This window comes from Carcharodon carcharias, chromosome 1 (genome assembly GCF_017639515.1).
Source record: "Carcharodon carcharias isolate sCarCar2 chromosome 1, sCarCar2.pri, whole genome shotgun sequence".
NCBI lineage: Eukaryota > Metazoa > Chordata > Chondrichthyes > Lamniformes > Lamnidae > Carcharodon > Carcharodon carcharias.
In genome coordinates this window covers 57,561,203-57,578,421 of record NC_054467.1, presented here as the reverse complement: position 1 = coordinate 57,578,421, position 17,219 = coordinate 57,561,203, and the positions used below count along the sequence as shown (strand labels likewise).

At 49.6% G+C, this 17,219-nt stretch overlaps 1 protein-coding gene across 2 annotated transcripts in view; it reads right to left on the bottom strand.

The window, feature by feature from the left end:
* tma16 (translation machinery associated 16 homolog) overlaps positions 1-17,002 on the bottom strand; it is a 50,515-nt gene extending 33,513 nt beyond the window's left edge. The window contains exons 1-2 of one of the 2 annotated variants that reach the window (XM_041187009.1): positions 16,667-17,002; positions 8,581-8,690 (exon numbers count right to left, since the gene is read on the bottom strand). In XM_041187009.1, the coding sequence (XP_041042943.1) occupies positions 8,581-8,690; positions 16,667-16,669 (113 nt within the window). In that variant the 5' untranslated portion in view covers positions 16,670-17,002. The remainder of the gene's footprint in view (positions 1-8,580; positions 8,691-16,666) is intronic. The other variant, XM_041187000.1, reaches the window with a different exon arrangement.
* Positions 17,003-17,219: the final 217 nt, after the last annotated feature.

Below are 17,219 nucleotides of genomic sequence, written 5' to 3'. Positions count from 1 at the left end.
AGTACAATGTGGGCAAGTGAGAAAGTGTTTATTTTGGCAGGAAAAATAAAAAAAACTTATTGCCTAAATGGTGAGAGATCGCAGAGCTCTGAAATTCAGAGGGATCTGGGAGTCCTAGTGTATGAAGCACAGAAGGTTAGCATGCAGGTACAGCAGATAATTAGGAAAGCTAATAGAATGTTATCAGTACTGTGAGGGGAATTGATTACAAAAATAGAGGTTATACTTCAGTTGTATGGGGAATTGGTGAGACCACATCTGGAGTATTGTGTACGGTACCGGTCTCCTTATTTAAAGAAAGATGTAAGTGTTTTAGAAGCAATTCAGAGAACTAAACCAATACCAGGAATGGGTGGGTTGTCTTAAGAGGAAAGGCTGTACAGGTTAGGCTTGTATCCACTAGAATTTAAATGAGTAAGAGGCTAATTAATTGAAACCTTCAAGATCCTGAGGGTCCTTGACAGGGTGGGTGTGGAGAGAATGTTTCCTCTTGTGGAGAATCTAGAACTAGGGGTCTCTATTTAAAAATAAAGGGTTGCCCATTTAAGACAGAGATGAGGAGAATTTTTTTCTTTCAGAGGGTTGAGACTTTGGAACTCTCCTCCTCAAAAGGTGGTGGAAGCAGAGTCATCGAATATTTTTTTTAAGGCGGAGCCAGATAGATTCTTAATTAACAAGGGGCTGAGGTTATGGGAGGTAAGCAGGAATACGGGGTTGAGATTATATTCAGTACAACCATCTCGGAGAAGGCTTGAGGGGCTGAGTGGCCTACTCCTAATTCATATATTCGTATGTCTGTATGTTCATATGGCAAAAAATGGTAATACTGCATGTAGGCTGCACTATCCACAATTTCAAATACACAAAGCTAACAGCTTGGAGATGGTCATAGGAGGGCAGTGCTCCATTCACTAACAGTCAAATTGATCAAACTTGTGAACAGTAAATCCATCAAACAATGAAAAACCATAGCTACTAGTTACATCAAGCAACATTTACAATTAGTTAATCATGTTGTAATGTTAATATTCCAAGATTCTGCCATTTAAATGGATAACTAAAATGCCTCAATTATTCTAAAAAAAATTGTTTCCTAACACCATTTGATTCATTTGTTTATTCATTTACAGGGTGTGGGAGTCACTGGCGAGTCCAGCATTTATTGCCCATCCCTAAATGCCCTTGAGAAGGTGGTGGTGAGCTGCCTTCTTGAATCCCTGCAGTCCATGTGGTGTAGGTACACCCACAGTGCTGTTAGGGAGGGAGTTCCAGGATCTTGGCTATCAAGAAAGAATTACAACTCTCCTGACAATAACACAATTGGTAAGCACACTGTCTAGTGCGAAATTGAGCTAAGTAGATTGGAATGGTCCTAGGTTTCATCCCATCCTATGCTAACTTCATTAATTTTACCCAGATGATAGTAGGTTTTCAATAACATGACAGACTAGGAGAAAAAAAAATTATCCAGAGTTCCCACTCAATTCAAAACAAAAACAGAATTACCTGGAAAAACTCAGCAGGTCTGGCAGTATCGGCGGAGAAGAAGAGTTGACGTTTTCAGTCCTCATGACCCTTCCACAGAACTGAGTGAATAAAAGAAGAGGGGTGAAATATAAGTTGGTTTAAGGTGGGGGGGGGGTTTGGGGGGGGGTGGTGTGGTTGTAGGGACAAGCAAGCAGTGATAGGAGCAGATAATCAAAAGATGTCACAGACAAAAGAACAGAGGTGTTGAAGGTAGTGATATTATCTAAACAAATGTGCTAACTAAGAATGAATGGTAGGGCACTCAAGGGCAGCTCTAGTGGGGGTAGGGTGGAAAGACTAGCGGGGCATAAAAGATTTAAAAATAATGGAAATAGGTGGGAAAAGAAAAATCTATATAAATTATTGGAAAGAACAAAAGGAAGGGGGAACAAACAGAAAGGGCGTGGGGATGGAGGAGGGAGTTCAAGATCTAAATTTGTTGAATTCAATATTCAGTCTGGAAGGCTGTAAAGTGCCTAGTCGGGAGGTGAGGTGCTGTTCCTCCAGTTTGCGTTGGGCTTCACTGGAACAATGCAGCAAGCCAAGGACAGACACGTGGGCAAGAGAGCATGGTGGAGTGTTAAAATGGCAAACGACAGGGAGGTTTGGGTCATTCTTGCGGACAGACCGCAGGTGTTCTGCAAAGCGGTCGCCCAGTTTACGTTGGGTCTCTCCAATGTAGAGGAGACCGCATTGGGAACAATGAATGCATTAGACTAAGTTGGGGGAAATGCAAGTGAAATGCTGCTTCACTTGAAAGGAGTGTTTGGGCCCTTGGACAGTGAGGAGAGAGGAAGTGAAGAGGCAAGTGTTGCATCTTTTGCGTGGGCATGGGGAGGTGCCATAGGTGGGGGATGAGGTGTAGGGGGTGATGGAGGAGTGGACCAGGGTGTCCCGGAGGGAACGATCCTTACGGAATGCCGTCAGGGGGGTGAAGGGAAGATGTGTTTGGTGGTGGCATCATGCTGGAGTTGGCGGAAATGGCGGAGGATGACCCTTTGAATGCGGAGGCTGGTAGGGTTATAAGTGAGGACAAGGGGGACCCTATCATGTTTCTGGGAGGGAGGATGCATGAGAGATGGGCCGGACACGGTTGAGGGCCCTGTCAACGACCGTGGGTGGAAAACCTCAGTTAAGGAAGAAGGAGGACATGTCAGAGGAACTGTTTTTGAAGGTAGCATCATCAGAACAGATGCGACAGAGGCGAAGGAACTGAGAGAATGGGATGGAGTCCTTACAGGAAGCGGGGTGTGAGGAGCTGTTGTCGAGGTAGCTGTGGGAGTCGGTAGGCTTGTAATGGATATTGGTGGATAGTCTATCACCAGAGATTGAGACAGCGAGGTCAAGGAAGGGAAGGGAAGTGTCAGAGATGGACCATGTGAAAATGATGGAGGGGTGGAGATTGAAAGCAAAATTAATAAATTTTTCCAAGTCCTGATGAGAGCATGAAGCAGCACCGAAGTAATCATCGATGTACCGGAGAAAGAATTGTGGGAGGGGGCCGGAGTAGGACTGGAACAAGGAATGTTCCACATACCCCATAAAGAGACAGACATAGCTGGGGCCACATAGCCACACCTTTTATTTGGAGGAAGTGAGAGGAGTTGAAGGAGAAATTGTTCAGCGTAAGAACAAGTTCAGCCAGACGGAGGAGAGTAGGGGTGGATGGGGATTGTCCGGCCCTTAGCTTCTTTCTCGAACAAAGGCCCGAACAATCCCCATCCACCACTACTCTCCTCCGTCTGGCTGAACTTGTTCTCACACTGAACATTTTCTCCTTTAACTCCTCTCACTTCCTCCAAATTAAAGGTGTGGCTATGGGTACCCGCATGGGCCCCTGCTATGCCTGTCTCTTTATGGGGTATGTGGAACATTCCTTGTTCCAGTTCTACTCCGGCCCCCTCCCACAACTCTTTCTCCTGTACATCGATGATTACTTCGGTGCTGCTTCATGCTCTCGTCGAGACTTGGAAAATTTTATTAATTTTGCTTCCAATCTCCACTCCTCCATCATTTTCACATGGTCCATCTCTGACACTTCCCTTCCCTTCCTTGACCTCTCTGTCTCAATCACTGGTGACAGACTGTCCACCAATATCCATTACAAGCCTACCGACTCCCACAGCTACCTCGACTACAGCTCCTCACACCCCGCTTCCTGTAAGGACTCCATCCCATTCTCTCAGTTCTTTCGCCTCCGTCGCATCTGTTCTGATGATGCTACCTTCAAAAACAGTTCCTCTGACATGTCCTCCTTCTTCCTTAACCGAGGTTTTCCACCCATGGTCGTTGACAGGGCCCTCAACCGTGTCCGGCCCATCTCCCGCGCATCCGCCCTCACGCCTTCTCCTCCCTCTCAGAAACATGATAGGGTCCCCCTTGTCCTCACTTATCACCCTACCAGCCTCCGCATTCAAAGGGTCATCCTCCGCCATTTCCGCCAACTCCAGCATGATGCCACCACCAAACACATCTTCCCTTCACCCCACTGATGGCATTCCGTAAGGATCGTTCCCTCCGGGACACCCTGGTCCACTCCTCCATCACCCCCTACTCCTCAGCCCCTACCTATGGCACCTCCCCATGCCCACGCAAAAGATGCAACACTTGCCTCTTCACTTCCTCTCTTCTCACTGTCCAAGGGCCCAAACACTCCTTTCAAGTGAAGCAGCATTTCACTTGCATTTCCCCCAACTTAGTCTAATGCATTCATTGTTCCCAATGCAGTCTCCTCTATATTGGAGAGACCAAACGTAAACTGGGCGACCGCTTTGCAGAACACCTGCGGTCTGTCCGCAAGAATGACCCAAACCTCCCTGTCGTTTGCCATTTTAACACTCCACCATGCTCTCTTGCCCACATGTCTGTCCTTGGCTTGCTGCATTGTTCCAGTGAAGCCCAACGCAAACTGGAGGAATAGCTCCTCACCTTCCGACTAGGCACTTTACAGCCTTCCAGACTGAAAATTGAATTCAACAACTTTAGATTTGAACTCCCTCCTCCATCCCCACGCCCTTTCTGTTTCTTCCCCCTTCCTTTTGTTTTTTCCAATAATTTATACAGATTTTTCTTATCTCATCTATTTCCATTATTTTTAAATCTTTTATGCCCCGCTAGTCTTTCCACCCCACCCCCACTAGAGCTGTACCTTGAGTGCCCTACTTCTTAGCAGATTCTTAATATGCACATTTGTTTAGATAATATCACCACCTTCAATACCTCTGCGTTCTTTTGTCTGTGACATGTTTTGATTATTTGCTCCTATCACTGCTTGCTTGTCCTTACAACCATACCAACCCCCACCAACTTCTCTCCCCCCCCAAACCACACCCCCCCCCACCCCCACCTTAAACCAACTTATATTTCACCCCTCTCCTTACATTCGCTCAGTTCTATAGAAGGGTCATGAGGACTCAAAACGTCAACTCTTTTCTTCTCCGCCAATGCTGCCGGACCTGCTGAGTTTTTCCAGGTAATTCTGTTTTTGTTTTGGATTTCCAGCATCCGCAGTTTTTTGTTTTTTTTTCCCCACTCAATTCATACTGATATCCAACGATGACATGTGTGAACAGTGGGTGATGGGAGCAGGCTTAGCCACAGTGCCCAATAATCTGGTAAAACTTTCTGTCCAGGCCAACCATTGAAGAATAAACAGATTGGTGTGGTGTCAGAGTTCAGCTGTTGCTCACAGAACTATATCACAGCAAGAGTGCTGCTTCCATTTGGGAAGAGAGAGGAAAAATATAAGATACGCCAATTACCCAATGCTTTTTATGGTCCTATGACGGTGTTGTGCAAAACAGCAATATATATAATATGGCCTGGAGGCCTGTAGTCTTTGGCAGCTATATTGTTCCATTTCTTTCTTGACCTCCATTCCATTCACATCTTGCTCAGAATGGGGTGCTGATGAGAATGCATATTATGGGAATGCTATCAGGAATTAATCTATCACAGCATGAACAGAAAAAGGGAGTGCTCGAGTGGAATGATAGTTTCTCAGATTCCATTTCTACCATCCCTTATTTCCCTCAGGAACAAGGCCAACAACATACATAACAATATAACTGAAATCAGGATTTTTGAGCAAGATGTTACTAGGGATTCTATTGTTGGCAAACAGTTAGTGAATAGCAGTTTCGCATTATACAAAAAAAAACAAGTTTTTTTACACTGATCTAAATGTTTGAAAAAAAATAAATCAATGATTCGAAATGTCAAGCCCAAGGATTTATTCTATTTACAGTGATATTCTCCATCAAGGCTTCTCAATGAAATGTTATGGTGAAAGTAAAATATCAAAACTGTGAAAAAGGAACATGAACAAAATGAAGATAGTTCCACAAAAACCATCCAACATAAGAAAAAAGAATAAATTCACATTTTTATAGCACCTAATCAGATTGGCAGGATGCCTCAAACATTTCACAACCAATGGTTTACTTTGCTCAATTTGGATTCCGCCAGGGCCATTCAGCTCCAGATTTCATTACAGCCTTGATCCAAACATGGACAGAAGATCTCAGCCCCAGGACATCAGTTTGGGGTTCCTCAGGGTAGTGTCGAAGACTCAACTATCTTCAGCTACTTCATCAATGACCTTCCCTCTATCAAAAGGTCAGAAATGGGCATATTTGCTGCAGATTGTTTTCAGAGCCATTCACTATTCCTCAGATATTGAAGCAGTCCGTGTCCATAAGCAGCAAGACTAGACAACATCCAGGTTTGGGCTGATAAGTGACAAGTAACATTCACACCAAACAAGTGCTAGGCAATGACCATCTCCAACAAGAGAGAATCTAACCATCTCCCCTTGACATTCAACAGAATTACTATCACTGAATCCCCTATCATCAACATCCTGGGGGGCAGGGTTACCATTGCCCAAGAACTTAACTGAACTAGTCATATGAATACAGTGGTTACAAGAGCAGGTCAGAGGCTGGGAATTCTGTGGCGAGTAACACATCTCCTGACTCCCCAAAATCTATCCACCATCTACAAGGCACAAGTCAGGAGTGTGATGGAATACTCTCCACTTGCCTGGATGAGTGCGGCGCCAACAACAGTCAAGAAGCTTGACATCATCCAGGACAAAGCAGCCCACTTTGTGAGATATACAGTGTGCACCATGTACAAGATGCAATGCAGCAGCTTGCCAAGGCTCATTCAACAGCATCTTCCATTACACAAAGATAGGTAGGAAATTAAGTTGTGAAGAGGAATGAGACTACAAAAAGATATAGATAGGTTAAGTGAGTGGACAAAGATCCGGCAAATGAAGTATAATGTGGGAAAATGTGAAATTGTCCATTTTGGCAGGAAGAATAAAAGAGAAGCGTATTATCTAAATGGTGAGAGATTGCAGAGCTCTGAGGTACAGAGGGATCTGGGTGTCCTAGTGCATGAATCATAAAAGGCTATTGTGCAGGTGCAGCAAGTAATTTGAAAAGCTAATAGAATGTTATCATTTATTGCGAGGGAAATTGAATACAAAGGTAGGGAGGTTATACTTCAGTTGTACAGGGCACTAGTGATACTACATTTGGAATACTGTGTACCATATTGGTCACCTTATTTAAGGAAGGATGTAAATGCGTTGGAAGCAGGTCAGAGAAGGTTTACCAGATTAAGACCTGGAATGGATGGGTTATCTTATGAGGAAAGGTTGGACAGATTAGGCTTATATCCACTGGAGTTTAGAAGAGTAAGAGGTGACCTGATTAAAACATATAAAAACCTGAGCGGTCTTGACAGGGTGGATGTGGAGGGGATGTTTCCTCTTGTGGGATAATCTAGAACTAGGACTCACTGTTTAGAAATAAGGGGTCGCCCATTTAAAACAGAGATTAAGCAAAATTTTTTCACTCAAAGGGTCATGAGACTTTGGAACTCTCTCCTGAAAAGGTGATGGAAGCAGAGTCTTTGAATATTTTAAGGCAGAGGTGGATAGATTCTTGGTAAACAAGGGCTGAAAGGTTATTGGAGGTAGGTGGAATGCAGATTTCAAGTTACTATTAAATCAGCTATGATCTTATTAAATGGCGGAGCAGGCTTGAGGGGCTGAATGGCCTACTCCTGCTCTTTGCTCGTATGCATGTTCCAAACCTGCAATCTCTACCATCTAGCAGGGCAAGGGCAGCACACCAGTAGGAACATCACCACCTGCAAGTTCCTCTCCAATCCACATCCGGACTGAGAACTAAATCACCGTTCCGTCACTGACACTGAGCCAAAAAGTAGGTACTCCCTTCTGAATTGCACTCTGGGTGTACCCATACCTGATGATCTGCAGCAGTTTAACAGATGGCTCATAACCACCTTAGGGTAATTAGGAATGGGAAACAAATTCCGGCCTTGCCAGCGATGCTCACATCCCATGAAAGAATGAAACAAATTTATGCCCCTGTTGTTATGTAAGATAATGTAGCAGAGAATTTGCACACATCAAGGTCCAATAATAGCAAATGAATAACACCTACTTGGATAGCAAGGGAAAAGACGGCATCTCTGATTGCCCTGAATCTATCCTTATATTTATGTGCTTAAAGTCCATGGCAGAGCTGGAAACCACAATTTTCTGACAGTGGTGAGAATGTTACCAACTTAGTGATGCTGATAGTTCAAAAACAGATAAATCTCTCTCAGTTCATTTACAAAGAATAGAAAAAGGACTAAGATTGGGTCAAGGCTTAATGCAAACACATTATTGGTCCTGTCATTAACCGAGTTTTTCAAAAGATTAATGAAAGTGAAAAGAATTGATCTTTTAATTGGTAATATTCTTTGGATGTAACTAAACACGATATTTTCCACCAATAATTGGGTATAATATTTCATATGAAAAAAATCTAATATACTCAGCATCAACAGCAGCTTTGGTAAATCTGAGAAGACAAGGCACCCAATTCCCAACAGGAAAACAACGGTGACCAGTGAACAGTCCCTCATAGTGGGACGAAATCAAGAAAAACAGCTTTGATTGAAAAAATGCTCACTGGTGTTTCACACAGCAATGTCTTAGTGACTTCGTTAAAAAGTATAATCACATACTTATCCTTCTTTTCCTGTTTATGTGTCTCCCGAACCATCTGGGCAGCCTTTCTGCTATATGGATGGATAACCTTGTGCTCTGGCCCTTTCTTAGCCTTTGGTGCTTTTGGCTATTAAAAATAAAAATAAATTTTAAAACAGGCATTGACCTTTGGTCTTTTTCAGGAGCTGTGCGTTTATTTTTAAATCTTCAACTTACGTGATGAACGGCCTAAATGACTTAAAACCAGATTAGACCTCCTTTACTCTTAATAAAGAACTTGACGATTATTGATTTTGCACTATCTCTTTACAGCATGTCAGTCAGAATAGAGGGCTCTTATTATTCCAGCAGTTTGGACAATGTATTAATAATACCATGCAAGCTGGCTGGCCAGCTCCATTTACCATGATGAACAATGCAAGACCAAATGTAAAACACAAACAATTTGCTGCAAAAGATTCATCATACTAAAGCAGATCCGTCTGTCTCTCATTGTTTAGTTGGAAGGAACAAAATGGCGAGATTAGCCAAAGACCAAATACAAACAGGTTATTGGTCTGCCATTTAGTTTAAAACACTAATGAAATTCTGATTAATTGACCTTTTAGCCAATGCAATATTTGACTACTGAAAGTAGATGTAGCTCTTTTCCATCAGCAACTGCTAGCAGTTACTTCTCATCCACGTTCCATCAGAATAAGAGATGAGTATCCAATCAACATTCAGAGTACATAAATTATCGAGCTGGTTGCACAATATGACAATAAGCATTTCATGCAGCAGTTACTCCACATATGTTGATATAATGCTTTGATCAAATCTGAATGATAGATATTTTAATTTGCCAAGATTTTATGGGAGACATAGTGGTAACGCACTGCACTAATAATCCAGAAGGCCAGGCTAATGCACTGGGGACATAGTTTCAAATCCCACGCGACAGCTGGTGAAATTTAAATTCAATTAATAAATTCTATTAATTAATAAAAAATCTGGAATTGAAAACTAGTTTCAGTAATGCTGCCATTGTTGTAAAAATTCATCTGGTTCACTAGTGTCCTTCAGGGAAGGAAATCTGCCGTCCTTACCTGGTCTGGCCTACATGCAACTCCAAACCCACAGCAATGTGATTGGCTCTTAACTGCCCTCTGAAATGGCCCAGCATACCACTCAGTTCAAGGGCAATTAGGGATGCGCAACAAAAGCCTCATCAGTGACGCCCACATCTCATGAAATAAAAAAAAGTGATGCTGACCAGTCATAAAATATCTAATGAGTCAGTAAACACTGCATGTTAGTCCTCAAAGGTCGCCTGGGCTCAAACAAGCAAAGGAATTCTGCCCAGCAGTCTTAGACACCCTGAAACAATAAAAAATTAAGCTCCCTGAGAATGGAATTTTTCAGACCCATTCCACTATTGCAAATGTGCTGGGTCCAATGAACTCTTGTCCTCCGTTCGTGAGCCTACAGCAATTGCAGCACCCAGCTACTTTAGCATGATCAAACCCTAATAGGGCCAAGCCAGGCATGCCAACTAAATTAGCCTCACATGCAATCTCATGAGAAGATTTTGAAATTTCTGGATATTTGCTGTAATACCAAATGGTGACTCAACCTGCCCTGTCAGAGGGCTAGGGCCTGTAGAGAGGCTGACCGGCAGACCCTATTCACAATGAGCCTCAATTAGCACAGTCTGTGGCTGTGTGCTAGAGGTTCCTCCCACTTTTTGAGTTTCTGGGCCATGGCAGTAAGAAGCCTGGGCTCCAGGGGCACAGGGCAGTGTCCCTTTAAATCTCTCACACTTTAAACCACCCTCCTGTTTTTTCTTCCCTTATGTCCTGTCCAGAGCTCTGGCAAATTTATAAGAGGTGATTTCTAAGTAAAATTAAGCCTCACTCATGACAGATATCTAAAATCAAGAGGCATTCAAAATGTCAAATTAAAAAGAAACAGCTGCAAACAGCACTAATAGGAGGAGACAGTGGCATAGCAGTAATATCACTGGAGTAGTAATCCAGGCTAGTGCTCTGGGGACATGATTTCATATCCCAGCACTGGAATTCAAATTCAATTAATAAAAAAATCTGGAACTTAAAAACTAATCTCAGTAATAGTGATCATGAAATTATCAATTGTCATAAAAAACCATTTGGTTCACTAATGTCCTTTAGGGAAGGAAATCTGCTGTTCTTACCTGCTCTGCCCTACATGTAACTCTGGATCCACAGCAATGTGGTTGACTCTTAACTGCTTTCTGAAATGGCCTAAATGGACAATCCAAGCATTGAGCAACAGAGGAGATGCGAAAGGTTTTGCCATGTCAGTTAGAGTGTAGGCCGCTGATGGCAGTTAGGCTGTGTTAGATGAGGTCATCGCATGGCATCATTTACCAGCGCAAGCTGAGCTGTTGGTAGCGCCAGGATCAGGAGAATGGCAGTTGGGCCCTGGGAGAAATATAGAGGAGCAGATTGGGGAGGAGGCCTTGTGTGTGGCTAAGAGGGTCAGGTAAATGCGGCACACTTTGGTTCTTGCATGGAGGAGGCAGAGGAGGTTGAGTTCCTGTGCTCCGAAGCTCTGGTTACTGCTGCCTGGGCTCAGAACCCACTGTTCAAGTAACACAAGAATATATTTGTCACGTTCCGGTCTTTTACGCAGTGCCTTGTCACATTGAAATGTGTTAGAATAATGCTTGCACCTCCACACCCACCTCAAGCTTTTTTTGGTTTCCATGGCTCTAATGATGATGGACCCTTTCCTCTCCCTGCCTGCCATCCAGAAGCTCTGAAGACAGAGTTCTGCAACTTGTGCCTTTTGCAGCAGGTTCATTGGCCTCGGAGAGAATGTGGCACAGGACCCTGTTGACCTCAGGCGGGCCATGACAATACTTGAGTAAAGGTAAGATTTTTATAAGTTTTCTGTCAAGCATTTTCAGATGTCGTAATATAGATTTTGTAAAGAGGGATGACCTTTCAAGAGATTAAATAAGCCACAATCAGGTTTATAAATTAAATGTCAGCCTATCAAGATTTATGTTATGAAGTCATAGTCATTATTGCACAGGTGGTGGTCATTCAGCCCATTCAAGCTGTGGAGCAACCCCATCCCCCCCCCCCCACTCTAGCCCCATAGCCCCGCAAGTTTATTTCACTCAAGTTTCCTTTTGAAATATTGATCATCTCTGCTTCCACCAGCCTTGCAGGCAGAGAGTTCCAGGTCATTACCACTCGCTGCATTAAAAAATCCTCCTCCCTGTAATCTTGCCCAAACGTTAACTCTGTCCCTGAGTTCTTGAACCATCAGCGAATGGGGGCTATTTTTCTTTGTCTTCTAAGCCTGTCATAATCTTGTACACATCCATCAGACCTCCCCTCAATCTCCTTTGCTCGAAGGAGAACAACCCTAGCTTCTACAGCCTAATCTTGTAGCCAAAATCCTTCATCCCTGGAATCTTTCTGGAAAATCCCCTCTGCACCTTCTCCACACATTCTTCCTAGAGTGTAGTGATCAGAATTGGATGCAATACTCTAATAACTGTGGCCTAACCAGAGTTTTATACAGGTTCAGCATAAACTTCCCTCCTTATGCACTCATGATCTGTTTTTGAAGTCCAAGATCCCATATTCTTTGCTCTCTCAATGTGTCCTGCCATCTTCAAAGATCTTTGCGCATAAGCTTCCAGGTCCCTCTGAACCTGTACACTACTTGAAACTGTGCCAATAAGTCTATATTCTCTCTCCCTATTCCTTCTGCCAAATGCATCACCTCACATTTCTCTGCATTAAGCTCCATCTGCCACTTGTCCGCCCATTCTGATAGTTTATCCTGTTGCACATCCTCACTGTCACCCACACCTCCAAGTTTGGAATCATTAGCAAATTTTGAAATCTGATTTTGTATTGTAATATCCAAGTCCATGTATCAAAAAAGCAGTGGTCCTAGAACTGATTTTTGGGGAACACTACTATCATCCTGTCTGAAAAAGAACCATTTACCACAATTTTCTGTCCTTAGGCCATTTCTTTAAACCAAGTTGACATTAATCCTCTTATTCCATAAGCCTAAAGCATGAAAAAAAAGCAATTCATGATTTGAGTACCAATTCCTTTGGTTTTTAACAGGTTGTTCCTTGATTTATGAAATAGCAGTGTTACCACCTCAACCAACCAGAGGTGGCAATGTAGGTGCAGTAAAGCTGCAATCACCCAGCAGTGACTAGGAATCATATGCAAGAACAATTATTATTGGATGCTTCTTCAGAGGGCCAGCACAGACATGATAGGCTGAATGGCCATATTCTGTGCTGAAACCATTCTACGATTGCCTTGGCAGCCAGAAGATGAGCATTCCATAATGTAACCATACACTTTTAGCTTCAGAGGTAAAGCTTTCTACAACTAGGGTGTTATCTAGTTATACCAACAAGTTTCCCCAGTCCATCCAGCACTTGATAAACATACAGCCACACTCCACACAGTTTGGGATTACTTACTCTGGGTTTGTACAATTTCAGCACCACAGCAAGGTGGAAACTACAATGAGCACAACACGCTGACTGAGAGCCAACTACACCACCACCCCCCACCCCAAGACTGCCTTGTCCCTGCCCCACATTCACCACCACCCCCGGAAGCCCCACTCTCCTACCACACCCCCACCCCTACTCCTCCTCCTCCTCCGGACACCCCACACTCCACCCCCAACCCCTCCCCCACTCCCTGCTCTGCCTCCGCCGGACCGCCACCCTACTGCCATAGTTCTTCTCCCCCGAATTCCACACCCTCCCCCCAACATCCGCTCTCAACTATTCTCCCGTCCCTCCCCCACATATCCCCCAAAATCCTCGGACCCTCAGAACCACCCCCCCCACCCCGACCTCACTACCCCAGACACCCCTCCCCACCTGAGTTCCCCTGACATCCCTCCCCCCCATTCCCCAGACCCTGCCCACACACACCCCTGAACCAGCCCCCGACCCCCCTCACTCCTGCAGACCACCCCTCAACTCCCCCACCGAGACTCACTCTCACCCTCACCCCATCGCTGGCTCACTCTCCTGGACACACCCCTCACATTCCCCTAGAAACCCACCTCACATTCCTCTGGATCACCAACATCGCCCCCCCCACCCCACCCCCCCAACCCCCCAAGCCCCCTGGAACACCACCACCCACCCAGACCTCACCTCATTTCATTCCCCTGGACGCCCCTATTGCGATCCCAGAACCCCCCACCTAGTCCCCTGGAACCACCCCCCTGGACCATCCAGACTACCCAAACTCCCTCAATACTTTGGGCCTCCCCTCATGCTCCTGGACCACACCCACAACCCCCCTGGATCATGCCCACCCCCCCCTCCGGAACCCACCCTTCACTGCCCCCCACCTCACCAACTCGCCCGGACCCCACACCCCCCCCTCACCAACCCCTCCCCGCGACCCCGACACCCTCCTGTTTACCCCGGACACCTCCCCCCTCACTCCCGCAGACACCGACACACCTCCTCACTCCTGCAGATCCTCCCCAACCCCAGTCACTCCTCCGGAGCCCCCCTTTCACTCCCTCAGACCCACCACCCAAACCACCTACTCCCCCTGACCCACATCCTTCCCCCTCTCCAGACACACCCCCAACACCCCCCCATATTCCCCTGTACACCACCTCCCTCCCCCTCACTGTCCCGGACCCCACCCCCAGCACAAGTCCCTCACTGACCCGGACCCTCCACATCTCCCTTCCCACGGACCCTGCAGCACCCCCACCCTCACTCCCCAAGATGTCCCCTCACTTCCCCCCAGACATCCCCAACCTCATCTCAATCACCTTCTCCACCTCACACCCCACCCCCTGCTTTGACCTCCCACTCCCCAATCCCCAACCCAACTCCCCCACCCTTCCTCGCAACCCCCACCCCCTCCCCTCCTCGCAGCCCCCATCCCTCCTCTGCCCCGTACCCTCCCCCACCCTTCCTCGCAGCCCCCACCCCCTCCGCTACCTCTCCTGTCCACCCCCCACCCCTCCTCTCCACTCCCCCCCCACCCCTCCTCTCCACTCCCCCCCCACCCCTCCTCTCCACTCCCCCCCCCAACCCTCCTCTCCACTCCCCCCCCCAACCCTCCTCTCCACTCCCCCCCCCAACCCTCCTCTCCACTCCCCCCCCCAACCCTCCTCTCCACTCCCCCCCCCCAACCCTCCTCTCCACTCCCCCCCCCACCCCTCCTCTCCACTCCCCCCCCACCCCTCCTCTCCACTCCCCCCCCCCACCCCCCATCTCCACTCCCCCCCCCACCCCTCCTCTCCACTCCCCCCCACCCCCCACCCCTCCTCTCCACTCCCCCTCCCACCCCCCCTCTCCACTCCCCCCCCAACCCCTCCTCTCCACGCCCCCCCCCCCCACCCCTCCTCTCCACTCCCACCCCACCCCCCCCTCCTCTCCACTCCCCCCCCTCCTCTCCACTCCCCCCCCAACCCCCCCTCCTCTCCACTCCCCCCCCACCCCCCCCTCCTCTCCACACCCCCCCCACCCCCCCCTCCTCTCCACACCCCCCCCACCCCCCCCTCCTCTCCACTCCCCCCCCACCCCCCCCCTCCTCTCCACTCCCCCCCCACCCCCCCCTCCTCTCCACTCCCCCCCCTCCTCTCCACTCCCCCCCATCCCCCACCCCTCCTCTCCACTCCCCCCCCCACCCCACATCTCCACTCCCCCCCCCACCCCTCCTCTCCACTCCCCCCCACCCCCCACCCCTCCTCTCCACTCCCCCCCCACCCCCCACCCCTCCTCTCCACTCCCCCCCCACCCCCCACCCCTCCTCTCCACTCCCCCCCCCACCCCCCACCCCTCCTCTCCACTCCCCCCCCCCACCCCCCACCCCTCCTCTCCACTCCCCCCCCCACCCCCCACCCCTCCTCTCCACTCCCCCCCCCACCCCCCACCCCTCCTCTCCACTCCCCCCCCCACCCCCCCTCCTCTCCACTCCCCCCCCACCCCCCACCCCTCCTCTCCACTCCCCCCCCCCCTCTCCACTCCCCCCCACTCCTCTCCACTCCCCCCTCCACTCCCCCCCCCCTCCACTCCCCCCTCTCCCCCACTCCCCCCTCTCCACTCCCCCCCCACTCCTCCTCTCCACTCCCCTCCCACTCCTCCTCTCCACTCCCCTCCCACTCCTCCTCTCCACTCCCCCCCCACCCCTCCTCTCCACTCCCCTCACCTCCTCCTCTCCACTCCCCCTCCCCTCCTCCTCTCCACTCCCCCGCACCCCTCCTCTCCACTCCCCCCCACCCCCCACCCCTCCTCTCCACTCCCCCCCCACCCCCCACCCCTCCTCTCCACTCCCCCCCCACCCCCCACCCCTCCTCTCCACTCCCCCCCCACCCCCCACCCCCCCTCTCCACTCCCCCCCCACCCCCCCTCTCCACTCCCCCCCCACCCCCCCTCTCCACTCCCTCTCCACTCCCCCCCCCACCCCTCCTCTCCACTCCCCCCCCACCCCTCCTCTCCACTCCCCCCCCACCCCTCCTCTCCACTCCCCCCCCACTCCCCCCCCACCCCTCCTCTCCACTCCCCCCCCACCCCTCCTCTCCACTCCCCCCCCCCACTCCCCCCCCCACCCCTCCTCTCCACTCCCCCCCCACTCCCCCCCCACCCCTCCTCTCCACTCCCCCCCCACTCCCCCCCCACCCCTCCTCTCCACTCCCCCCCCACTCCCCCCCCCACCCCTCCTCTCCACTCCCCCCCCCACTCCCCCCCCCACCCCTCCTCTCCACTCCCCCCCCCACCCCTCCTCTCCACTCCCCCCCCCACCCCCCCACCCCTCCTCTCCACTCCCCCCCCACCCCCCACCCCTCCTCTCCACTCCCCCCCCCACCCCCCCACCCCTCCTCTCCACTCCCCCCCCACCCCCCACCCCTCCTCTCCACTCCCCCCCCACCCCCCACCCCTCCTCTCCACTCCCCCCCCACCCCCCACCCCTCCTCTCCACTCCCCCCCACCCCCCACCCCCTCCTCTCCCCCCCCACCCCCTCCTCCCCACTCACCCCCCCCCCCCCCCCCCCCCAGCAACCCCATCTCGCGCTTCCTCCGCTACCCTGACCCTCAGTTTCTCTCACCATTCTGAAGTTTTCCGTTCAACATCCGCCGGAACGATGACGCTGCGTCACTCTCCTTCCGGGCCCTCGGCAACAGCGACCAATTCGGGCTTTCCGACAGACAGGGTGGGGGAGGGGCCGTCCTTCTTCCTGGGGCAAGGGGTTGTTCTCTGCCCAAGTGGCGGGGTCTAGGGCGTGGTTTCTACAACGGGGGAGGGGTGCACTATGCTCAGGGGGAGGGCTTTCACTCTGCAGTGGGGGAGGGGCTGCTCTCTGGTCTTGGGTGAGCAGCTAATCTCTCCCCTGGGTGGAAAGGCTGCTCGGTATCAAGGAGAGGAGCCGTACTCTGCATTGGAGAAGGGTTCTCTCTCTCTCTGCACTGGTAGGAGGAGCTATTCTCCAATGGTTGGGGTGGGTGCTGTGCCCTGGGAGATGGGGCACTTTGATTTGAGGACGGTACAACTGCTCTGCATTGAGGAGCTGGGGACTGCTCTCTGCACTGGGCGGGTGGAAGAGGCTTTCTCTGCACCGGGGAGGGAGAGCCACTCTGAATTTGTGGGGATGGCGGGGTGGT